This window comes from Diadema antillarum, unplaced genomic scaffold (assembly GCF_040938485.1).
Source record: "Diadema antillarum isolate AM-2024a unplaced genomic scaffold, OU_Dant_1.0 scf00000116, whole genome shotgun sequence".
Lineage (NCBI taxonomy): Eukaryota > Metazoa > Echinodermata > Echinoidea > Diadematoida > Diadematidae > Diadema > Diadema antillarum.
The window spans coordinates 451,822-479,001 of record NW_027271005.1 but is presented as its reverse complement, the minus strand read 5'-3'; the positions used below and the strand labels follow the sequence as shown (position 1 = coordinate 479,001).

The 27,180-nt window shown below is 38.3% G+C and overlaps 2 protein-coding genes across 2 annotated transcripts in view; one reads left to right on the top strand and one right to left on the bottom strand.

The window, feature by feature from the left end:
- Positions 1 to 934: 934 nt before the first annotated feature.
- LOC139719871 (centrosomal protein of 41 kDa B-like) overlaps positions 935 to 27,180 on the top strand; it is a 47,566-nt gene continuing 21,320 nt past the window's right edge. The window contains exons 1-3 of the mRNA XM_071631256.1: positions 935 to 988; positions 1,093 to 1,156; positions 16,609 to 16,656. Coding sequence (XP_071487357.1) covers positions 944 to 988; positions 1,093 to 1,156; positions 16,609 to 16,656 — 157 coding nt within the window. The 5' untranslated portion in view covers positions 935 to 943. The remainder of the gene's footprint in view (positions 989 to 1,092; positions 1,157 to 16,608; positions 16,657 to 27,180) is intronic.
- LOC139719870 (uncharacterized) lies at positions 5,202 to 7,588 on the bottom strand. Its single transcript, XM_071631255.1, has 3 exons — positions 7,060 to 7,588; positions 6,218 to 6,804; positions 5,202 to 5,767 (listed from the first exon to the last, which is right to left on the bottom strand). Exons 1-3 carry the CDS (start codon positions 7,586 to 7,588, stop codon positions 5,486 to 5,488), a joined length of 1,398 nt encoding a protein of 465 aa, XP_071487356.1. The 3' UTR covers positions 5,202 to 5,485.

The following is a 27,180-nucleotide window of genomic DNA, read 5'->3' as shown; positions in this document are numbered from 1 at the left end:
CTTGTGTAGGTGAGGGGTTGTAATCAAATACCGGAGTGTGCGCACAGAGCTCTTGGGTTGTAATTACAGGGGGCGTGGAGGAGCGCGCATTGAGGGCATATTTGCGCGTGTAATCATCATTTTGGCTTCTAACAACGCGTCTGATTGGATGGAATAACAATTAGATGGGAGGGACCTAAGATAATTACAGGGGACTTAATCATACCTTAATTACGTCCTCAGAATACCGATTTTGCTCATGATTAAGGGCCTATTAACTTCACGACTTAATCACGAAGTTAATTACAGACTTAATTACTACCTCAGAATACCACCCCTGCTTTGTGAAACACCCCCCCCCCCCCCCCGCCCCCAGGGTTGTGTGTAGTTATCATCAGCAATCAGTAAACACATTATTACTTACAAGATTTACAAGAGACATAACGTTAGATCTAATTTACAAATGAAAAATCAGTAAGAGTAAAGGCATCCAAAATCTAAATCATAGAAATCTAAGCTTAGTTTTAGAACAAGATCACGAGATCGCGATTGAAAAACAAAGCAAACCTTGCTTTTTCCACTATGAACTTTTGGCTGAACTTTTCCCCTTCACCGTTCTTCAGTGGAGAAGTTGTTTTCACTTCGCTGTGCGCTAGGTGAAATAAAATGCAAGGTAAAGTGCCAATTAAATGAGGCTAAACTTTGTGAAACATCATCCTGTTCAGCAACCTTTCCTCGTACCGTTATTCAAGTTCAACTCGAGCAAAAAACAAGCAAAAACACCGATCCCTAAGGACTCCGCCTCCTTTGATGTCTAGGGAAGCCTCGCAACTGTGTGAATGTTGATGCACTACACAATCAATACACGTGCGCCGGCGATGCCGTCACTCACCTCTGACCCGAGGTTACCCGTTTGAATTCTTCGCGGAGAGAATAAATGCGATGATAGTGTTGTCAAGCCAACATGTCCGCCCGATCGAGAACCACGCGAACAGGAACCAAAGTTGATGTAAGTAGCGGATTACGACTGAGTCGAATGATATTTCACATTATGGTTCTGTTGGTGAGATAGGTGACGAAATATTCTCTCTTATCGTATATTTTCTTCTGCAGATTCTTAACAAAAGGATTCCAGGGAATCCAAGATACAAAGATGTCAAGTCTGTCATTGACACAGGTAAGCACAACTCAAGCAGCTTCAGGCACTTGCTTCCACGGGTGCCGTAACTACCCCGCCCGTTCGGATCGGGCGCTGTCGAAGCGGCTTGTCGATGGGGGGCATCGCATGGCCTGGCATACTCAGTCCCAAAACACAAATACACTCAATTAACAACGGGATTTGACTCTGCCGTCAAACTGTGGGAAATATTGTTCATCATGAGTCACATCTATATCTACAGGATATCAAACTACCATTACCAAACATTCTTGAGAGTTCTGTGAATAAATCCGTAAAGTAATTTGTGGGAATCACAGAGACTCCAACCCAAAGCAACTTCTGGGGGGTGTTTCACAAAGCCGTTCTTAAGTTAAGAAGGACTTAAGTGCGACTGGTGATCAGTTCTTGTGCTGAATTATTGAGATTCTAATATGTATAGCACACAAGAACTGATTACCAGTCGCACTTAAGTCCTTAACTTTAAGAACGGCTTTGTGAAACACCCCCCTGATCTGGAGATTCTCCCGCCTGAAACCCCTAGCAAACGGGAGACTCCAACTTGATGTGTGCGAAGCGCGAAGTTCCTAGGGTTCTAGATGCTCTCTTGTGCTATCTAACAACGTTAAGGCTTATTTTTTCAACACACGATAGAAATAAAGTAAGAAATCCTTTCCAACGGAGACAAAGAGCCAGGGCGGGAGAAATTAAATCTCAAACGGGAGAACGGGAGATTTTGCAAAAATGGGTTTTCGGCGGGAGATCTCCCGTCGAAAACGGGAGAGTTGGAGTCTCTGGAATCATGACCTGGTGCCTGGCTGGGGCCTGGCTGGTGTAAATTTACCCTTCCTTGGATAGTTCAGCAAAACATTCCACACAAACAACACAATCTAGTAGTAGTAGGATGGGGGGGGGGGGTGTGTTCTTCCACTTAAGACTCTCGAGTATTGACTTGCTTATTTTACTTTGAATACACATTTACGCACAGCTCCTCACTGACAAATGTAAACAACTGTTTACGTAGGCGCGTCACTGTCAAACCAGACGCACTTTACAGTACGCATCCGGTCCCACAACCTGTCCGGACACCCAATGACTGGGTATACTGTAGTAGTAGTACCGGTAGTGACAGTAGTGATATGTAACTAGAAAGATCTAGTAAACAGTTAATTTAGAAGAGTAGTAGTAAAGTCAAACCTGCCTTAGCGGCCACAGAAAAATCCCCCCCCCCCCCCCCCCCCGAGCTAGAGAGAAGCCCTGACCCTGTTGTTGTTAAGGACCCTGTGTATTGATTGCATTGCAACTTGATAAGATTACATTCTGATCCAGTAGAACCATATCATATTAAATGTTGTATTTATTAGATGACCCTAAATTAATTTTTTTAACTTGTCCTGAAAGTTGAGATTTGAGATTCTAGACCATACTGGTACCCTTGGCCTTGCCCTATACCCTACCATCAGCATAAAATTAGAGTATAAAAATAGATGGGTAATTTTGAGATATCCGTCCTCCACCACTTTTTAGGGAGGAGTACGCTGAAATTTTAAATGGAACTTGAGTCACAATACCAATTTTTTGCACTGCCTGATATCTTATGAAGAGAATAATACAAAATTTCATTTTTTTAAATGAAAATTGCACTTTCCCTCAACTTTTTACTGACCTATGTATTGTGATATTACGTATTCCTTGCTTTCTGAAGGAGGTGAGTCAGGAGCTCTTTCATTATGCTAGAAAATTAAAAATATTTGGAATTGTCTTTTTTCTTCTTATATCTTCCCCCATACTGTAACATCTGTAGTTTTGTAGCCTTCTAATCCAGCAATGACAGCACATCATTTTAACCAAAACTTTAACAACTCTGACAGAGTGTCATCAAATAATCTAACTTCTCCATGGATTGTACACTTTTTCTCAAACTTTACTGATGAGTTTTACTAATATTGTATACAATGTACATTGGACCCACATATATACCATATGTTTGAGTACATATTCCTCTTTAACACTATTTGCAACACATCAGCAACATGCCAGAATATAAAGAGCAGTGTACATTGTATATTGTCTCATAAAGGCTGGGAATCGCTTGCCTAAACATTGCTTTTTACAAGGGTCCACACTTATTTCCCACTCTCTTGCTGTGCCTCTGAATCCGGAATTTAACCACTCTCTAATTTGCCTAATATGTCCCAGTGACTCACAGGCATCTACAAACCATGTCTGAATATTTCACTTAAGTGTAATTGTAATAATGAAATACGATATGTGATTATAAATACATTATTTTATTTATGGTCAAAGAACATGCATTTAACAACAAGAAAGTCCTTCATTTGCCGAAACTTATCAATGCGGCAATATACAAACGTGTACTTAGCAGATTGCCAATATACAAAAGCAATGAAGGCTGCTATGCTGTGTGCTTGAACTTAAAGGACAAGTTCACCTTCATAGACATGTGGGTTGAGTGAATGCAGCAAACACATCAGTGAGAGTTTGAACAAAATCGGACAATCAGTTCAAAAGTTATGAATATTTGAAGTTTCTGCTCAGTCACGGCTGGATGAAAAGACTACTATAGCTTGTGATGTCACATGAGTACAACGATATAAAGAAAGAATAAAGAAAATTCAACATATTTCCATTTTTCTTGCATAACAAGAGAACACTTGACTTCTCTCTTTCAGAAGGCAGGGGGATTAATATTACCCTTAACATTATGTCAGTATCAAGTCGAAGAAATGTGCACTTTATTCAAAAAGTAAAGTTTTGTGAAATTCCCTTTTTAGTTTCCTTAATATTGAAGTAGTGGGGTGGCTTAGTGAAATTATCGTGACACGGTGGACAAAAGCATGATTTTTTCACCAAAGGTACCTCATGATATGCCTTTTCAAAAAAAAGGGTGCTCCAAAGAAACTGATGCTGGGAAGGAGGTCAAAGGTCAAAGGTCAACGACCTTTGTTTATGAAATTGGTTTTTTGGCTATTTCTCGAGTCAGGAATGTCAAATCTGGATAAAACCTGGCTGGAAGAATAATGAGAACAATTAAAATATTTCAACCTAATTTGGAGTGAATTTGCCAAAGGTCAAAGGTCAAAGGTCAAAGGTCAATGAACTTTTTTTCTAAAAAATCAGGTTTCTTACCTATTTCTCCAGGTAGGAAAGATGAAATTTTCACAAGCTTGATATGAAAGAAGGTACAAAGCAAATATAGTAGGGGAGGAATATGATCGTTGATTTTTACGTTGCCATGGCAACCCAATACAAAGGTTTTAAGTTGAAGTTGATTACAGGAAGCTATACAGTATAACTTCCAGTTCTGAAGAGATTTCATTTGAATAGGTGCAACTGATCGACTGGACGATTGGAGGTATTTGTAATACTTTTTTCTGAATGTTAAGTGGTATATGTTGCCATGGCAACTACACATTTAGATTTTGGTTAAATTCATAGGAGACTTTAGAACAGAGCTACCAAGTCTCACGCATTCTGAGTGAGACTCGAGCATTTAGGGGCCATCTCACAATCTCACGCATGGCACCCATCTTTCTCACACATCGAGCGAAGTCTGCAACTCGGGCCTATAATAATGAGCATAGCCCAAAGGATTAATGTGATAGTTGCAATTGAAGGTATATTTCCCTTTTGTCATTCAAAATAGGTAAAAAACAGTCACTTAAGTATGAACCTGATTGCATCATTAAGAGCTAAAAATTGAAAAAGCTCCCTACCGCGATACCGAGGGAGGGGTAAAAAAAACCTCCCACCCTCACTCATGCGCCGAGATGCTGAGCCATGAAAATCTCACTAATAAAATTCTTTTGCACTTGGCATCCCTGTTAGAACTTCCATGACTTTGAAGAGACTCCCACCAGGGTTGGTATGATTGATCAATATAATGTACCGGTATAGCAGAATTTTTATAAGCAATGAATCTCGAAAAAAAAATGTATTTCTGCTTTATTTCCGTGGTTTCACTTCTGGTATGTCATTGAATTTACTATTTCTGTGCGACTTAGGCTTCATAATCTAATCATGAAAATAAACAATGCTCCTGTTGTATACTCATGCTTTGCTTACTGTAACCAATACTAGTATGATATATCGTCTTATCATGTGTATACTTTGACAAGATCTGGAACAGAACTAGAGCTGTAAACGTGTACAATATACATGTCACATATACTTTGTAGCTTACCACCAGGTGAATTTCATTCAAAAATAAATAATTAATAAAACAAGTTGGCTCCAGCTCTGGTTAATTATTGTGTTTTCATCATTGTGGGCTTCTCTGGCACCCGGTTAGCATACAATTTTGTAATTATACCTGACATGTGGGCAAGCTTATTTCTGACAGCAGCAAGAGCAGAGTTCTGTGCATGGTAATCCAGCTTTCGAGCACTTGCAGCGAGAAACACATCCAGCTTCTGCCCTGCAGCCACACTTGATGAGCTCCTTACAGGCTTTAGCTGCTTCAGGAATGGTCAACCAAACTGGTGCCCAGTGACCATCCTCCATTGTCCATCCCCATCCCTCTGGAGAAGGAACTGCAGATTGTGCCTGGCGACATGTTGTCCAAATGCCACTTTGGTATAATACCCTCTTGATATGCTGGAGCAGTGCATCCTAATATAGTTTGGAAAAAAAACCACACCAGATATATTGTATAGTTAATCAACTGTTTCAACAAATAATAACATGTTACCTTAACATAAAAAAGAACTGTTTGGTTGAGATGGTGACAAATTCCTATCATATCTGTTTCTTTTTAATACCAGTACTTAAATACTATTTTCATAATAGCAAGTTTCAAAACAAGCCACCAGGCTTTGAAGGTTGTACAAACAAGAACTTGAGTATCGCATTGCCCAACAGAATGATTAACTCCATTTGCATTATAGGAAATGATTATTTAAACTATGAACACTGATGTTGGTATCATTATGTTATTTTCATTGATTTTTCAGGACATTAATCATGTTTTTTTCAAAAGTATTTGCAATTTAATTTCTTGTTCCGTGTATGTCCTATCCCTTGGGGTAAGGAAAGTGACTGTGAATGTGCAAATGAACGTACCTGAGTTGGGGGTATGTTCTCCAGGTTTCTTTTCCTCTTGCAGAAGAGCTCTCGGCGCGCTTCATTCACAGAGACGAGATTGCTTGTCACATCATACATCAGGACTGTAAATCGCTCAAGACAACTGATATGTTCAGATGAAACATCTACTGCTTGGAATGGATGATCCACAAAATGAAGGAATGCTTGTGTCACTTCAGGATAAGATTTCCAGACCCTCCATGCACTTTTCTTCCCTTTTCCAAGGAAGCAAGACGTGGTATCACAACCTGTGTAAGCATGAAACAGGGGCAGCGCTCGTGACTTGTCATCTCCAAGATGTTTGCAAATGTTATTGATGTTGTAGTGACAGAAGTTCTTCCCCACACCGAACGCCACCCAAATGTCAATGTCAGGATGTTCAATGAACAATGATGGAAACTGTCCGATGAGAATAACAAGAACGTCTGTGTCCACTGTTCGGATTACAATCTTCCTTGACCCTCTCTCCACTGCATGCTGAAGATGAACTGTGATTCTTGTATCTGCTTCTTCATGTGTGCAGTCTGCCATGGGTTCACAATCACCCCTTGCAATCACCGAAGTACCTGAAAAGTCATAAAAGAGAAAAAGAGAAAGACTTTGAATTTTCTTCTCTGCCTATGGACCCATAGATACATGTGTTCTAAAGTTACATGGATAATACTTCAAGATTAGTGAGATCATATGAAGCTCTTCCCAAACTAATTCCCACTCATCAAGCTTTTGTTATGCATTGGTTGTAATTACACAAAATGTATCTTAATCTTATAATTATTAGAGATAGTATTGTCTAAATCAGAAGTACATAAAGAATAACGTACCTGAGGTTACATACAGCTCCTTTTCTTTGGGACACTCTAGTTCAGCCACTCTCTGTGTCAGGAATGCGAACAGCTCTTCTTTGTTAGTACTGTCTTGGAGGAAGTCTTTCCAGTTGGCTGGCATTTTGGTCGTGGGTGCTACCTTTCTGCGCAATCCACTTCCACGCTTCTGTCGAGTAGATTCCTTGATGCTGCAGGCTAAATATCGGTCCCACACCAAGTCTAGTCGTTTGATTCCTGTCAATTCACGGTCCAGAATGGGCTTGAACACTGTTCTTGCATAGTCTTCAAATGTAGACACGGATGATGTTGGCAACCCATGAACTAGAGCTGCACCATCAAAAATCTTACAGTCTATGTGTGCAGGCGGCTCTCCTTGTCCATTTGTGTCCAGACATGTTAGTAATTTGGACTTGCTTGATGTCAAGCGCAGTTTCCCGCCAATTGATAGAGATGGTGGGTGTACCTGATTCTCGTGGCTGAAGAATACTGTTGGGTCACCATCACGCAGCTGGTTTGCGATGTACATGCAACCAAAGAGGCTCACATCATTCTGAAGAGATGTAATTTTTGCAGTTTTGCGATTCCTTTGTGTCTTCACTGATGTCTTGAAGAGCGGAAGAGAATTCTTTTTGATTGGTGCATGGATGGATTTGGTTTTTTCAATGAACACTTCCCGATTGTACGCTTGATACTGACTGGAACCAAGTTCTTCGATATGCTGTACTGTCTCTACCACTGATTTATCAGCACATACCCGAGAGTGCAAGACCAACAATTCAGAATGGTCCTCAAGGAAAGGGTTGCCATATTCACTGATTGTCTCAATCAGTTTTGCTGTTTGACTACTGAAAGATTGTTGATCTGATTGAGTCTCTTCATGATGTTTGCAGTTTTCCTCTGGATCTTCTTCAGGTAAGTATTCACGTTCAAACTCTGTCAACAGTCTGGCTTGCTCGGGACCTGCAAGCATCCATCGTTGGAAAGCATCAGGATTTTCGGTTAAGCCCACGGCTCCACCTTTACCTTTGACTTTTGCATTTTCCTGTTCATGGACTTGATCAATTGGAAGTGCAGAAAACCTCTTCTGTGTTTTGCTTACAACCCAGTTCTTCTGGAGCCCCTCTGATACAGCGTCTGGTAAGGACTGCATGTCTCGCAGATGGACAGAAACCCAACGGCAGTAATTGTAGTGGTCCAGTGCAAAAAACAAGAACATCAGGCTTTGCAGTGACTCCACAAAGAGGAGGAAGTCCCTCTCTCGATGAGCTCTGATGAATATCAGGATCAAAATCTGAGTTCGCAAAACCAAGTCCCAGTACTGGAAGGTAGGGCTTTTACTAGACATAGAATGTCTCCAATCCTCAAATGTTCGGTTCCCACTTGTTGCTGCAACCTGTTCAAATGCCTGATGTTGTAACTTCGAAAGAGCTAGGGCAGTTACCTGGTGAGCATGTCGGGTCCTTGTAACATGAGCAGCTTTAATGAAGGAGTTAGCTGTACCTGATGATGCAACACCTGAGTCGGTAAGAGCTTCCGTCCATCCGCTTTTGTCAAGGAAATCACCAAATGCTGTCCACAAGGCTTTCTCCAAATGAAATCCACCAAACATGATCACAAACTTATCCTCACCATGGGTTGAAGGCCAGGTCCATTGTATGTGCTTGCAGTTAGCGAATATTGGACAGTCACACGCCAACACAGGGATTTGGCCTGGATTAAGGAAGTTAGTGACAGTTGCAAGGACATTCATAGCATGCTTTATCATGGCAGGCGAGTCTGCCTTCTCTTGGAAGAGAGGGAGAAGTGCGATGACAGCAGGAGGATCAAGAGGAGGTGATTGCTTAGATGCATGATATGCAGCCCATGAGATCACTTCTCCTTTCTTAAGTGTTTGTCTGTCGAGTAGTTCAGAGGCATGCTGAATCCATTTTCCCTCTTCTTCTTGTGCGTCTTGAAGCTTTCCATCTACAGCCGTCATAGTAACCTTGGGAACACTAGTAGATGATGCTTTGAGATGGACTGATTCGACTATGCTATACGAATCAAGCAGTTGAGGTCTCTCATTTGGATTTGCAGGAAGAAACCACTGTGATACCCGCCTCCGTCCAGGATGGTATTGTGTAGGAAATTGGATGACACTTATGCCACTTCCATGAAACGATCCTCTAGCTGTAGTTGACGATGGGTTATGATCAATGTTGTCTAGTGCCCCAACTGTAAAAATGCCTTTCCTCAGAATGGATGGACACACAATGTTTTCAGCTGTGAACTGCTTGCACATTGCAACTGATAATTTCTTCTCTAACTGTAGAACTCTCTCATATGAGATGCTTAAACCAAGCCTGGCCAGTTGATTTATCAGCTGCTTGTTCCTTGTCGTGGTATGGATGTTCAGGCCAATGTAGATTGGAAGTGGTGGTTCTCTATCCTGAGACTGGCGTTTATGCGGGGTCGGATTTCTGCTCTTCTTCTTTGAATTATGGAGGAACATCTGGGCCATTGTGCAACATGCCTGTGAGTCATCACCATCCTCATTGTGTTTTAAGTCTGGTCCGTAAAGGATCATTGATGACAGGAGTGTAAGACTTGGAAGCATCTTCTGACAATTCGGGGGGAAGCTGCCGGAAAATTCAAAATGTGTTTTCCTGAACATTTCTTCTCTGCAGATTTTCGCAACTTTGGCGAACAGGAAAGCTTCAGTTTGGTAGTCTTTGTCCTTTAGAGCATCCTTCAGCATTTGTTGCATACCTTCAGGGAATATGAGAACAACATTCTTGCCATCTGATTGTTCTTGTACGCCTGTTTCGAAGAAGTGATCCACAAGCTTCATTTTCAACCGGCCCTTGTTCACAGATACATGATGTCCAAGACTTTCGAGACGCTGTTCATACTTCTCGTGGAGATCGGATAGCTTGAAGATGTACTGCCCATCTTCTATTGCAAGCTCAACATAAGAAACCAGCTCAACAAATGCTCGAGCATGTGCTCGTTCGCCCTCTGTCGTTTCTGTACTGGAAGAACCAACTTTGCGCTGATGGCCCCTATAATTGTTCCTAAATTTAGTCAAACAATCTATGTGATACTTCGCTTCTAGAGCAATGATGTCACTTCCTGCTATTTTGTGCATGAGTTCTTCATCTTGCATATCACTTGCCATTTTCCTGAGAGACTGATCAGCTTCAAATGTTTGAAAACTATGCAGTTTGTCATTGCCAATTTGTTCACAGAAGAGACACAAACTCCTGTATTCAAATCCCGACTTCTGGCGCTTTGACCGTCTCATGTCACATTGTGCATCTCCTTCTTCTTCATCTTTTCTTTCCCCTTTCAATTTGCGTTTGAGTTTGTCATTATTAAATTGTTGATGACAACAACGGTGCCACAAGGCATTGTTTCTCACAAATGCCTCAACTGTTCCTTCAGATCCAAAGTCCACATCAATTGGCAAGGCATTTATTTTCCTGAACTCCTCAACATTTTTCAAAAATGAAGCATAAACCTTTTCAGCATTGAGTCCCCCTTTTTTTGGACAGTGAAGTTTTTCTTGTGTTTGTTCCTGGCAGATTACACAAATGCTCCAATCCATGGTGACCTAAAGAGAATTAAGAAAATTAAAATGAATATAATTAAAATCAATACTACAGATACCGGTACCAGTAACTTACTTCATTCTTCTCTCCCCACCTCCACCCCTTCACTTTGGCTTATAGATATACAGTTGTAGCTGACTTGAATAAATGTCATTATGTAACATCATCTTTGATTGACAAGACACTAGAACTTAGCAATCATTTCATTTTGCTGCTGGACGCATGAGGTTAGTTGAACTATTGTTGTTTTTAATGTAGTACACTTTTTCCTCCTATTAATCACATGGATTTGGGATGGAATGCATTTTGACATGAAGCATCATAAATATTTGAATAAACCGCCTCTGTGGTCGGGAATATTCCACTCTAAGCCATTTTTTTACGCCTTTGTAAACTTCCCCCTAGACTTTGTTCACCAGCCAATTACAATTACAAATGTGAACCAACCAAACATTACTTTTGAATAGCATGTCTATAGCTATCAGACCCAAAATATTCAAACCACTTGGAGTCTTTATCAGTGAAATTACAAATGTAAAGATATTATAAGAAGAATTCAAAATGTCTCAATTTTACTTCAACTCTGGAAACAATAAACATTTACCCTTTTTAAACCTTTGAATAACCTCCATAAGAAGTAAACACATAGAGAGCAGAAGGGAAAACAATACATAAGTGCTTACAGAAACTGAGCAGTCCCTGTGTTAAACCTATGGGACTCGGACAATCTCAAAGGAAACAGGTTACATTTGTTTGGAAATATGTGGGGCAATACCCAAAACAAAGTTTTCAATGCAATAAATGCAGCTCTCCTGCTGGTAGACTAGTGGTTTTGGTAGAAAAAAAAATATTAGCTGCAACACACCTGGTTCTGTCATTGTCCAACATTTATCTGAACCGGTGTGATGCCACGCTTTGCTATTTCTCTTCAAGAGGTAGATACTGCTTTGATAATCCTTTATCAGTAATATCAAATAATTTAGTAAAAAGGTGCTTAAGAATACTGGACTGTTCCAACAATCCCCCCTCAGGTCTGCAACACAGACTAACCACCTGCTACCATAGGAAAACCAGTATAAAGTAGTGCATTATTGTAAACATGCACATGTAGTGATGTGGGTCTGAATTCCAAGACTAGCAACCTAATACTAGTACATTGCATTGCCTACGTACATAGTTGTATTGCAATTGCCCATGTTGTACGGTACAGTGTGCAGACCTCCTCACAAAGTCTGTAAACAGACTGCAGATCAATGTGACTAGACTGAGACATGATGAAATGTATGTATGTCATCTGAAGTATCTAAAAAGTGCAGTTTATTTTATAGTAGGAATAAATCCCTGAGGAAAAAAAACACATTATCTAATAAATTATTTAGTTGAACATTTGAAATTTGCATGAGAAATAACAGTTAGTGGATTTGTAATCATTTAAAACCTCAATCCGAGGATTTCTTGATCTAATTTTTATTTGAAAAAAATATCTGTACAGTCAATTGTCTGTGATACATGAAATTAAATATTATAGGCTTAAATTGAAGGAGGGAATTTTCTCATTCTTTATAGTAGGCCTAAAGGTGCTCCACACTGGAGATTCGGTTTATCTACTGTCATGACTGTTTGAGAACAGAACTTGAAGGCTTAATGTTAGAGGTCTAACGCTAGACTAACTCAGCAACTGACATTGATGGTCAAATGTAATTGTTAGAGGGTCTAGATATCTACCCCTGTAGGGTCTAACAGTAACATATTATGTTCCATATAAAACGGTCTAGATAGTCTACAACTGATTGAAAGTTTAGAATCTAGGCCTAGGGTCCTACTTCCGCTTTAAAGAATTTGACCCAACTAGATTGTTCTAGGCCTACTTCTAACCTTAGTAAGGTCTACATCTGGCAACGTGCAGTATATGCTTAGGCCTAGACCTAACTAACGTTAGGTTAGAACCTTTTCTAGACACCTAGTGTTACCGGTACTTAGAACTGCTAGGCCAGGGGCCTACTGTTTATATACAGGCCATAGAGGTCTAGGTCTAGAAGGTCTTTAAAAAGTAAATGCAATATCCTCAGGCTTAGCACACCTAAAATGCTAAATCATGAAATCACTGGCTCACATGATGTAAATGAAAAATCTTCTAAAATTAAAAATGATTAGGGCCTACGCCTAATCAACGATCGAAGAGGTCTAGAATTTAGAAACGTTCTTAGACTCTCTATTACATTGTTAATGTTAGGTGCTAGATCTAGAACTAGACCTCTAGGATCCCTAGATCTATTTAGATCTAGGTCCTATGTCTAGAATTTCGTCTAACTGTTAGATCTATAACAAAGAACGGCTCCTAAGTGTTAGAACCTAGATGTAACATTAGATTCTAGATCTAACGTTAGATCTAGATTCTAAAGCTAACATTAGATCTAATAAATAACCGTCGTTTATACGCCTGATTCTTCAGTCTAGCGGTCTAGACCTTGATCTAACAGTAAGAATTAATGGTTAACGCTAGAAACCTGTCTAGCAGTCAGGTGTCACCTCCAGATTCTCTGTTTAGGGTGCCTAGATCTAGTTCTAACGACACACGTTAGGACCTAGGCCTAACGAGCTTAATTTTTTATCCACTGCCCCCAAACAAATGGAATCTGTCATGCATTCCAATCTAACGCTAAAGGCCTAACGTTACAGCCTAGGCCTAGCCTAATTTAACCAACACTACAGTAGGCCTAGGCCTAGGCATATAACGTTAGGCCTACACAGGTTGGTCTAGACTGCATAGACAGCCCAGTCGCTGAATCAAAAGGTTCTGCACGGTGTCTTGTCGGCTTAAACCTAGAACCCCTAAGTGTGTTAAAGATCACGATCTTTGATAAAGTTACAGGTTGCTTGCTCCTAATTTGTTACGTTACAATTACAATAGTTTACATAGAGGGTCTGAAACAAACCAATTAACAGTTAGGCCTAACGACCTACGTTAGGCCTAACAAACGGCTACATGGATGAGTCTAACGTTACACTAATACACCACAGTCTAACTCTTATAGTCTAACGTTAAGCTTAATTTGTAATTTTCTGACCCAAAACAAAGAATGTCATTAACGTTGTTAGGGTCCCTACATTGCATACTAGAGTCTAGAGACAGTATACCTATAAGTCAAGTGGTTAGTGTCTAGATCTAACCTTTCCTGTCACACACATCAGTCTCACTCTCACCAGTCTTAGACTCAATAAATGAAACTATCAATATCATTCTCACCAGTTAGGGGCCTAATTGCCAAAGCTTAGACTAGATAGGTTCTAGTTCTATATCTTTTTTCAAATTTTGGTGTAACTTAAACAACGGGTTGGACTCACTCTATTAACTAAGTTAGTCTCCAACCGTTTGTCTTATTAAACAATTACTCAGTAGGCCTAGGCCTACCCGAATTACCTACGATGACACCCAGAGGCAGTATACAGACAGTAAGTTGAAAACTTGAGTTGTATGATGGGGGTTGTGTTTCTGGACACTTAAACTTATGTTTGCGCGTGAAAACTAAATTGCACCCTTTCCCTCAAAGACTAGATATAGACTCCTCATTTTAAATGCTAGACAACGTACTCTGAAAACGGCGTGAGAATTAACCTGCTAAATCGTTACATTTCCCCTTCAAAGTACAAGTACAACTCTATAACAGTTATATATGTACGCGTCCGGTCCCACAACGCTTGGTCGTATTGTTTGGACTATTGTAAGAGGGCCGTTCAAAGGATTCAATCCTGAGCCTGGGGCTGAGGAGATCCATGTGAAGTACCTGGTACTGTATCCACGGAATTATCAGTCAATTAATTTGTGGCCCTCTACAAGTTTTCAATTTACTGGGCGTCATCGTAGGTAATTCAGGTAATAATTCAGTTATTGTTATTGACTACCCTTAACGTTAGAATTGACATTGTCATTCTATATTACTTTCATATTTAGCTTGACCTTGAGTAGAAAACCCTCTAGGCCTGACGACAAAGTTAAATCTCATCTTTTGAATAACATTGGAGGTCTATTCCAGTAAATGCTATAAGAGTAAAAAGTGACTTACCTTTGTAATGAGGAAACATACATGTAGATCCGATCCCCAAAAGTGGCCAAAGCCAACAAAGGCCAAGATGAATGGAGTTTTTTAGTCACTGCATTGGCTGGACACAGCTGTTTCTCTCATGCTCAAATTGCTGCAGCTAGCTGCGATGCAGCTACATACACATAATATGTACGTGTAGGCCTTCCTGCACTGTGCGGTGTGCTCACGCACAGTACACTGTACATTACATGTAGGCCTAGCCTGTAGCCAGCTAGCTGTCTTGCCTAGCTAGCTAGCTGGCCTTTCAGAACTTTAGACCAATCAGGGGGGCGTTTCATCAACGAGTTCGTCGGAGTTTTCACCGACGAATTTGCTATCAGCCAATCAGACCAAGGATTTCATTAGCTTTTAACAGTTGTCAGTGTAAATCCTTGCGTCTGATTGGCTGATAGCAAATTCGTCGGTGAAAACCCCCGACGAACTCGTTGATGAAACGCCCCCCTGATGCGAGCATTGAGAAATTAGGTGAATGCACTGTTGTACTAGTCTATGAATTCAGACATCATTGCTTCATATGTAAAATTTTAAAAAATGTGCAAATTAAGGGTATTTTCTCATTATTACTGTTGGCAGATTTCTTGGAGCACCCCCTAATTTTGATCCTTATATATATACAAATGTCTGAGGAAAAAATTACACTTTTGTCCGGCGTGTCACGATTATCAGTATATTTGTCCCTAAGCCACCCCACTATATAGTTGTATGCATGTGACATCATTCAACTTTGTAGTAGTCTTCTCTTCCAGCAGTGACTGTGCAGATACTTAAAATATTCATAACTATTGAACGGATTGTCCAATTTTCCTCAAACTTTCACTGATGTGTTCTACTAATATTGCTGCATTCTCTCAATCCTTATGAAGGTGGACTTGTCCTTTAAAAGACAGAGAAGAATGGAATACCAAAAGGCTGAAAGTATTCCTGAAAATACACATTAATTTGATTTGAAGTCAGTGCATGCTTCAAACTCTGCCTAGCTTCCATGGCAAATTTGTATGTATTCCATATGCCCGTCATATTGGCATCCTGAAAGGATGTAAGTACAGCAAACAGCTGAAAGTGATAGTCAAAATTTTTGCTTTATTTTGGAAAGTAAAGGGCAGTAGCCATTCATGGTCAGCAACAGTGCATATTGCATGAATGTAATGGATGTGATAAAGACAATCTCTAGTAAAACACCAAGTTGAAGATGGGTCCAGTTGGCCCCTGCATAGGGTTCTTGGACAGTACCTGTGAAGAAGAAGAAGAAGAAGAAGAAGAAGAAGAAGAAGAAGAAGAAGAAGCGGGACGAGATAATGATTAAGGGAATGCAGAATGTAAGACAAAAAGTACCAAATAGTATTGTATAGCCCATTAAGATTAAATACAGTAGAACAAGGTACATAATTATTTATCAAACTTGGATAGTTCATATACTGGATGCACATTCTTTGTTTCCCACACACATACACAGGTACCCACACACACACCTCTTTGGGGAATATACTATGCATGCTGTGTGTACGGTAAATGATAAGAAATGTCTAAAAAACATCTACAGGCATGCATGTCACTGGTTAATGACGGCAAAAGGAATACCGGTATCTTTACAGATACACATTAGACACATTCTGTGAAATTGGCCAAAATTTCTTTGAAATTGTTGAAACATTCCTGATCGAAGGAATCCATGCAAGTTTTTGGCCATGTTGATTTTTCAGAATATGGCCTCATAACAGGCCTCTAACTCAGAAATTTATTGTATTCTATTTCTTTTTCTCTCTCTCTCTGTCTCTTTTGCTCTGTAAGTACATACATGTACATTGCAATGTGTAACTGATATCTTGGATCATATGTTTTTTATCTTTCGACAGGGGCCAGCTTATCCAAGCAGATGGCTAAAATTGAAGAAATCAGGAAAAGTGAGTTTATGCACCATTTGAATGACTTGTATTAGAATTAAGTACCATGAGTTATAGTCTCTCTCAGTTTGACTATTCTGCGTAATGTACCAGGTAAAACACAAAGTCTGTTAAAGGGCAGTAGTCCCTTAATAATAAATGACATACAAGTAATACACAAATATCTTGGCTTGTGTTCATGTTGATCTACCAGGTACTTGTCTATTAAACATTTTTAAAAAGGAGAAATTTATCATAAAAATGCAGAATCATTGATGTACTGGACAATTATGTTTGATGGGTATAACAAATTGCATAAAGGAGTCCAAAGATGTTGAGGTCAAGATCTGTTTTCTTTGTTGTTGAATTTATGTGTGTATACTTATATTGTAATTGTGTGTGTGCTTTTGGAATTGTGTGTTTCCTCTTCGAATTGTGTGTCTGTAAACATGAGAACCATTTTGCAACAGTGTGAATAAACAGAAATGGTACACATGGTTTTTATGTTTGTGTTTTTGTATCTGATACGTGCTGTATGTTTTCATACAACATGTTTCCATTCTTTATGCTCTCTGATATTATGTACTACCTGGGTGCCAATGACAGAAAAAATCATTTTCACCAAAATTTGGTGAAAAATCATTGTCACCGAAAAAGGTCTTGTCACCACAGCCACACTATGCTGTCTGGATTGAGAATATAAACACAACGAGGTATTGTACCGGTAATCTTGATCTTAACCCGTTGAGGACAAGGCCCGAGTATACTCGGGCAGGTGTCTATGGGAAATGCATGTTGTAGCAAAATCAATCTGTCCTCAACAGGTTAAGGATAGTGCAGAGGAATCCCATTAGATCAAGGTCATTGGAATAATTTTTCAGTTGTTCCTTCTCGCAGTGCCTGGACCATTGTTACATAGATATTACTATATGAACATATTCCACTGTGGAAGGATTGGAGTATGCCATTGGTTGAATTGTACATACAAGTGTAGACCTACATGTACAACTGTACATTGTATGATATGATGCAAATGGTTGCATTTTTTATTGCCAGCTCCATGATCATTTCATTAGCAACTTTGATGAAATCATCACTATCAAAAAGCAATATATATCGGTTATGGCATGCATGGGCACCCAAAGTGATCCAATTATAATGCAGATGGAGGACTAGTGGTGGTATGTGAAGGTCATACAAACGTGCAAATTATACGCAAGTATAATACGCGAGCCATGATGGTTTCAGTCAATGCTGTTGAAATGATATTGGAGTTTGTGTGATGTGTTAAATAATGCAGATACAGACATAGCCCTCACTTAACTCATTGTTAACATTGAAGATTCAATTCTTGCAGAGTATCGCGCATCCTTATATAAAGTAGACATACTGTATATTTTCAAACTACATAATTATACAATTTTACCTTCGCGACCAGTTTGCATCTCACTGTTCTCAAACAGGAGACTGCATTGTATGGTATATCGCCACAACTCAAGGTCATAGAAAAATTAATCAAAATGTACAACAAGGTTGTACAGGTGTCTCAACCGTAGTTTGAATGAATAGCAGTGCTTGGTGAGTCAAGTTATTGTGACAAGACAGTACGGTATCAGACTACTATTTATAGCCCATCAGGTTACTGATTTGTGGTTAAATTGATTAAATCTGCACAAAACTAGAAGAGAAAATCCTAAACAATCTCTGAATTGTAGCAGAAATATTCAGTTTTTTATCGTCTTGTCTTTTTTTTTTCTTTTGAGAATCATAAATATTTACAAATTCAGTAATTAAAAAAAATGATAATTCTGAAATCATAATAAACAACTAGTATAATATGAACAACATAAGGTTCAAACAAAAGAGAAGATGTTTCTTTATACTCAATCTTATGAACCATCAACAAAGGGTAGAGATTATAATTGTAATAACATACAGTGCCAAACCATGGATAACAAAACTGATTTTTTAAACTTAATTATCGATGAGAGATAAGTCAGTTTCCCATCTGTCTTATGCATCAGAGTTTTGTTTTGTTTTGTTTTTAAATCAGATTTATTCTGCACTGCACAATAAAGATGATAATAATTTAAATGAATCCCAAACTCACACTGAGATGAATATACAATGGAACTGTTATACCATGTAAATCTGTAAGAATACACAGTTATACAGAAAAGAAGTTTTCCGAGATTGTAAATGACTTGTGCATACTGTATTCCTGCTACTGATGTAGATGCCTGAAAATCGGTGTTATTTGTAACCAATGAGATTTTATGAAGATCTCTTTCTCCCTGTCTCTGTAATCATATCAAATCCTTAAATTCTATTCTTGAATTGATATTCCGTTTCCCAGTACAACATTCACCCCTTCAATTTGGATGAAGTAATGATATGTTTTGGGCGTCAGAAGTCCTTGGATAGGTTGTCAGGCGAAGCCCCATTCAATTGATCTCGGCATTTGATTGATTAAGTGAAGAATACAAGAGTAGCCACCTTTTGTATTCCCATTATGTTGTGGTCAGATGATGCTATTATGGTGAATAAGCATGGCAGAAGTGTTTGTGTGCAGCGAAAGTGTGCGTTATCATACAAACAAGGCTCGACTATTGAATGCAAGTTGAACTGTATGTACAGGCTTTGCCTCTGATGACCTGCAATGTTCAAAGCAAGGGCAATTGTACTCACTCAATAAGGCTCATGGTTTTATGAATTTAAGTGTTGGTGTCAGTTGCACCACTGCTGTGTTACATATTGTATGTGATGGAGTTCTAATTTCTTAATTAAGAATTTCTCCGATTGTATGTTTTGGAAGAAATAGCACAAGAAACATTGTCTTATTGGTTATTGCAAATATTGTTATTTATTGATTTGTAGCATCAAAGGTATTACAAGTATGTTGTAGTTGAGAATACAATTTTACAGAAATGTGCATATTAACCATTCACTGACAGTAAATAATGTGGAATTAGAGTGTTTGAAAATGCTCAAATTTTCACTCAAGGAGTATCATTTTAATTCTTTCATATCCGCATGAAATTGCCTTTTACAAGTCACATATCAAAAGAGATTAATTGTTGCAAACCAAGCAAGATTTGATAACAAATTACATATTGCTATAATAACACTGTGTTATACATTTTGTATTTTCTTGATGTTGTTCTTTGGAAGTGAATGTTTCCACCATGTCATCCTGGTCATCACACTGTTAGTTTACATCATCTACAGTGAATGAAATTGATGGTCAAAGCACTTTTGATATGTTGAAATCATTAAGAACTCTGCAACTTTCCAATATTTCAGCATTTTATGTTGTTGGGCAAGTCCAAGATAATGTCCCCTCAGATACTCAAAATTCATCTCGATTTAATCAAAAAGTTATTTATATCACGTTGTAGCCAAAGAGTTAAATTATATATTTCCAGCAAAGAAAATATTTAATTATGCAAATTTATGCAAGAAGCATGGCCTTAATTTGCATAAATTAAAAACAAACCTTACGTATGGGACAAATTACAAATATTCATCTAAAATCAGTTGAATTTGTCCTTGACCTAGTTCCTTTATGGACATGACCCCTGTATGAGCTAGTGTAATTTCCAATTGGTAAGACAAGGTCAGCACATTAATTATGCAAATTATGCTGTTTCCCAGAACGAAGTGTCCCATACGTAAGGATTTGAGTATGTTTTTTTAAGTTTTTTCTGAAGATTTCTAACATTGACCAATCATACTTTAGGAAGTTCTAATTTATTCATTTTAACTCCAGATTAGCAAAACTAAATGTGGAAATTTAATTAGTCCTTCATCTTATAACTAATTAAAGTTTGCTTACGTATGGGACAAATGCCTTACGTATGGGACATTACATGCAAAGTGAATGGGAAAACCGCCTTTTGACATGGATACTATAAATGTCCTTACATTTTTTGGTTAATGGTTATCTTTGCACCTACTCTGAAGGATATGTCTATATATCTACCTCTCCTACTTAGTTGACCTCAGGGAGAGTGTAAGAATGTTAATGAGTCATTCTATGATTAAGAAAGGAAAATAAAGAATATTCATTTATAAAATACTTGTATTTACTTATTTTCATTACAGGCTGTGCAGCTGGTCTTCAATTAACATTCCTCCTTTTAACATTTTGATATTGGACATTTTCTTTAATTCAGTTATCATTTTCAACTTTACTTCTCTATAAAATGACTTTGTCCTAGAGAATAGGATTCTCTGAGTGTCATTTTAGGTGCAGTACACTGTTCAGCATGTACTACAGGCTGTACAGCCTCAAAAGGGAAATCAAAACAATTGTGCTTGTGGTGCTCATCAATGACAACATTACAGGTCTTACTGAAAAGAAAAATCACTTGAGGTGACAGCAGGTAACTTTGTCATTACTCGAGCTGATAGCAAAGGAAAAACCCTACGAGAATACTTTTTATTTTGATATGATGTTTAATATTTCAACTGCACACCCTCAGAATATGTCATGACTTATCAAGGTCATGAACATGATTTCTGAAAATCCTGTAAAATGAAGACTATACGTAGTTTACATTTGCCATGAAGCACAATATCAATACTGGTTCAGTGGTTGGAGTGCTATAAACACAAATTACACAAACAAATAGGGAATTCAATTTTCTTTTCTATATTGTGTTTGAAGAGACAGGTGTGCTCTGAGACACCTTCATCAACCCATACTTACTCTGTACCCCACATCTACATAGTTATCAACATGCATTGCAATCTGGTAGTGTATGATCAAATTAGGTTATTAGAATTTATCAAAATTGTAAGTTTCAGATCAGTGAGTTACTTAAGTGTTTCAAATCTAGAATTACATTTTCTCTTAAGATTTGAATGTACAAATGATAATCTTTCCTGTATCACTATACAAGCATGCATGTATAATGTACAAAGTATAAACACAAATTTTGTCTTCTTTGGTTTCATGGACCTGAAGCCAAGCAATTTGAAAAAAAAAAAAGCCAGCATTGGCACATACATTCTTCTATCTCTTTGTTCTACCACGGCTTTTAAAATCTACAAGTTTCATTAAAATTTGATTGATTTTGCAGAAGCTAAAATTCACATGGCAAAACATGATGATTACAGAACAAAATGAATTACTCTTGTTGTTGTGGTATTTTGTGTTGCATTTCAAACAATTACAAAGCTCTATAAAAACTTAGACAACTTGCAAGGTAAGCCTAGAACTACTGAAAGTACCCACTTCAAACTGTATTTGCAAATTACACTGTACATGACATTTGATTTTACAGTTGAAATTATCAAGACTACAAATTAGTCATAGTACATGTGCATGTATGCTACATCAAGGTCACAAGCTAGAATTCGCACATTTTTTTTTTCATTTGATAAAAAATATTGACCAGAGTATCACAAATGGGCTTGAAATAGAGTGTCAGTATATACTGTATCTGTATGTGTAGACATCATGAGGACAGTTTTAATGCGTGACGGAATCCAAATTAAGACATTTAATTGTAAATTGGTAATTACTTTTATTTGTCTTATTTTAGTTTTTGTTAGGTATCTGAACCAGGAAAGTACCCACTTAGAAGTCTATTTCATTTGTTACATGTTGTAGTATGATTTGTGGAACTGAATATGACACTATGGGGAAATTTAAAGTCATTCCCATGAATACACTTGTGCACTAAAGACAAATGTCCCATACGTAAGTTGAGCCATGTCCCATACGTAAGGTGTACATTCGTTAATTGAATCAACTTCATGAAAATATGCGCCATTCTTTTGCAGTGAAACTTTGCTGAAAGATACTTCAGTACTGTACCTTTCTTCACTTCTAAACAGAACTTGATCAGTAAGGTACTTTCAGAGAATTTTCAATTCAAACTTTATTTTGAAAAATCCAGTTTTTCTCTAGTCCCATACATAAGTTGCCATATTTTTCTTAATAAAATAATAAACCCAAGGTCAAATGACATCAAACTTAAACACAATATTCTTCTCAGGGCTACCAGTCCTCCTGATGATAAACAGTAAAATCCAAGTGCTCCTTCATTACTTTTCAGAGGTTTGAAATCTCTGAATGTCCCATATGTAAGGTGCGCGATATCTTGGACTTGCCCTGTTCTAAGTTGTAAAAGTGTTATATTTGTGCTCATGTGCTTCCACAAACTCATTATATAGGATCAATTCTCAGCGTATTTGAAGTTGTTATGTAGCATTATAAAATGGGTTCAAGAATGTAGCCAATTGGAAGCGCTGAAATGAGTCACATGTGCGTGCATTATTTTCTTCAAGTATGCACTAAGAAGAGTCTCTCTTCCACCTCCCTGGCCTGACGTACGTCACAATGTTTACACTAGCAGTGCGCACTCAATCAGTTGTTACAAGTGCGTCACGCGCTACTATACGCGCTGTCAATCCGGTAAACAACTTCTAGTTCGGGCCGCGGGCTGCCACAACAGCCGGCGGCCTTTCTTGTGCATAACAGTACGTGGCGTACGTATAAGAGTATACGTACGTACAGTACTTATGTGCGGGATTTCCGAGTGCGACGTGCGTAAATGTTTGGGACGAACATCTTCGGACATCTTGACTTTTGAGCGAGTGCTACATGTAGCTGACTGGTATTGACCCACAAAGGTACGTGAATAATGCTGTTAGTTTTCGACCCATTTTATAAAACAAATGATGCACAGGATTACTCTATCCTGTGCATCATTAGTATAATGTACATGCAAACCAGTCAGAAGAGAGAAAGTCTGAAACTGCGTGGCTTCCCTTGTCCTTCACAGTCAGTGGAAAGCAGAAGATTTAATCACTTCACATTATAGATTACGGTATATAATGTTTAGAATAAATTGCTCTCAATGAAACAACAGATTTTGTATTGAGATATCCTGCTGAATTGATTCAAGGCTTTCTAGGATAGGAGTGAATGCAAAAAGTGCATGGTTAAGACATTATTCCTTGTTGTTGTAGTCTTGTCAACCTACACCTGTGTAATCTCAGCAGTAAACTTCAGAACATACATTGTAGAACATGAGTCTGTCATTCAGAACAAATGTACAATATACGAGACAGCTCATCAAGTACATTTTTGATGGCAAAACTATCTAGGGGCTTCACGGTAACCATTATGAATAGTATCTTCATAGTAGAATGGCCTTCATGCCCCCCCCCCCCCCCCCGAAAAAAGAGGAAAGATAGAAGGCTCTGACAAAGCCAGTGATCCAAAACAATCCACTTACATCGCCCTTTGCAGAGAAAGGGTATTGATTTCAAGATTTTGTTAAGCAGATCTCACCGTCTTTGATGTGCATATTGCATACCTCCCCCACCCCAGCCTCTGAAAGAAGCAAATAGAGACAAAAACACAGACAGAGAGTGAGAAAGAGAGAGAGGGAGAAAGGGGTAGAGGGATGGGGAGAGCAGGAAAGATACACAATATATAAGGTTGAAAAAAAAATGTACTTTCAAAGGTTTGTGAGAATTGCTGATTATGTTGCAGGGCAATGATTTGCTGATCAACACCAAAAATATTTACAGACAGAGTGATTCTGGTCTCAGTGATTCTTCATAACATAATTGAGAAATACCTGGACCAATGTTTAAATGTTAATGTTAAAGTCACGCATGTACAGTGTAGTTGAAGGATATCTGTTCATATTATTTCTGGTATTTAAAGCAAGAAGCAAGAAAGATAAGATTGGGGGAATTTCTCGTGCAGTAAATGATTTACAAAGTTCTGTACTTCACTTTGAGCAGACATTACATGCTATGACCTGCATTAGCCAAAATGGTATTTAAACACAGAGGGCAGTGTGCATGAGATAGAGGGCTTGCAGGCAGGAGGATACAAATGACTTCTAATTTCCAAACAAGTTTTCTAGCTGTGTATATCAACTGCTTTTATCTGTTTGTTTGTTTGTTTGTTGTTGTTGTTGTTGTTGTTGTTGTTTTGGGGGTGTTTTTTTGTATTTCTATGCATGCTCATTTTCCTGTTTCTCCTGTTATTTGATTCTGTAGTCTTTTCAACATGCATCCTAGGTGACATTATGCTTTAACTGATAGCGATGAATGTAATAGTGGAGATTATGACCTCTTTTAAAGCCAGTCAGGTTGTTTTTAATGGTTTTGAATTAGTGGTTTCCTGGTATCCCTCAAAACATTCAGTTTATTTGATGAGAAGAGACTGATTTGGTTCTTCTTTCCATCATCTGGTTTCATTTATCAGTGGAGAGAGAGAAAGAAAAAAAATATTTGATGAGCCTGTCTGTGTTCTTTGTGTCATAATGAATTACATGTGGTCGGCTAAGATTAGAATTGACGACTGGATCAAATTTCCAAGCCTCTGTCACTATCTTTTAGGTACTAAGTTTCATCATATATGCTCAAATTTCTGCTGCGACATACAATGTGTTCCATCTTTTTGTTTGAGGCACACTGTCAATTTTCCAAAATAGATGTACATGCATAGAGAATACACACAGTGTGCTGCTACTTTTAGAGGAAAGAATGTTGCCCTCCCCCCCCCCCCCAAAAAAAAAAATTAAAAAAAATAAAAAAATAAAAAAATAAATAAATAAATAAAATAATAATAATAATAATTATGATCACATGCATAAGCCACAGATACTTACAGAAGTTATTGTTTTTCCCAGTGCAATGCAAAAATGGATTTTATTTGCCACCATTTTAAACATGCCTCAATAGGGAAAAATTATTGTGTGACTCAAACAAAAAAAATATTGAGCTGAACTGATTTTTACACAGAAATGTGCATCACAAGAGTTAACAAAAAAATTGTGTCCTCACTCAAAAATTAATGAGTTTTGCATTGCATTAACAAAGTATAGTTTTCACAATTTGTTAATATCAAGCATGTATGAATACTACCAATTGATGTCCAGCCCAGTAGATTTTTTTTTAAATTCTGATTGTTTTCAAAATGTCAAGATTTTGTCATCAGGAAAAACAGCATTTAAAAAGTTATGATTTTTTTTTTTTTTTGGCTTAGGGGTCATTAGTGTTAGGATGCATCAATACTATCTTTTAGAGGGTTTACTTAATTAACTACATCCAAATCCTCTTCACATGATAAATCAAATGTTATTCCAGAACGCAAAAACGAGATGTCAGTGACATGTAGCATTTCGTTGAGATTTCATTTTACACACTACAGTTAAGAGTGCGCGGTGTTGTGCACACATGTAGTGTGTCTTGCTCATTTGCAATTATCCCCTCACTGAGAGGCAATAAACACTGGTAATCAAATTAATATGCACACTCAGCCAATATTTGCCTCAGCAGCACACTTTCCATTGTCTGTTTGTGTCAGGTCTGTGCTCTTCTCTCTGGCTTCATGTATCCATGGTAACAGCCTCCATGGCACTCTATAGTGTAGGCAAGCAAGTTTGGCTGTTTGCAGTTGGATTCCCCTGGTCCCAAGGCAGTGTTTACTCTCCTGGAAAAAAGAAAATAGAAGAGAACCTAAGTTTATTGAAAGTCCTCTTAACCACAGACTGTCTTTTTTTTTTCCCTGCTTTCAATCCCATCTTCACTTGCTCTCGCAAATACTCGTCACTGTTTGGCGTGTGTACGGTGGTCACGCTCTAACGCCACTTGGATACGAGGCAGAGAGATCCATAGGCGTCGTTCTACTTTAAGCGCACTATTAGGCAGGGTTGGTTTGTTGGCTGCGGCAGTCGGAGTGAACAAAGCCTCGTCATTGATTTTTTTTCCCCCTGCTTGCCACATCCAGGTGCTGTCGTGCAGCCCATTCAGCAGGAAATCTTTGACACTCCACAGAAAGAAAAACCATTCATTTGATACTGTCAGTGGATTCTTCATGAGGAATATTTTTTTTTTTCACACCTGAGTCACCGTTATCACTGTCATTATCACTTTGTCATCTACGGGATCTCTCGGGAACAGACACTCCATTTACACAAGCTGCTTGACCATAGAGAGTTGCTCTTTTTCATCGATGGTTTTTTAATTGCAGTGCTTCAGCTTGAATTATTTCTTATTTTGAGGAGTGAATATTACCTCGATGATATTGATTATGGTGGATTTTAGATTGTTTTGATTTTGAGTGGTGGATTATTGTATTGTTTCTGATGTAGCACTTCATCATGGTCTGAACGGCTTCAAGAGGAATGAAGCAAAAGCTGCAAACCATCAGTTCTTAATCAATGCCATTTTTTCAAATTCAATGAAATTCAAATATCATTTTGATCGGCATTTGGACAAGTTATACCAGGGTTATCTGCAAGACATTTCATCTGCTCATTGCTTGTAGAATTTGCTATTTTGAGGACATTGCCAAAACACTGAGCGCATGAATATCCATGAGTGGATTACGTGGATAAAAAACATATTTTTCAGTCGCGGAAGAGAACACGTATTAAAGATCACACCATGTCAATGATAAGTCCAAGGAGTCCAAGGGGATACTACATTGGTGCTGGAGACCTGACGCATCCCTTGGTGCAGAAGGATGTCAAAACAAGAAAGGAAAATACCAGACTCAGATTGAAAATC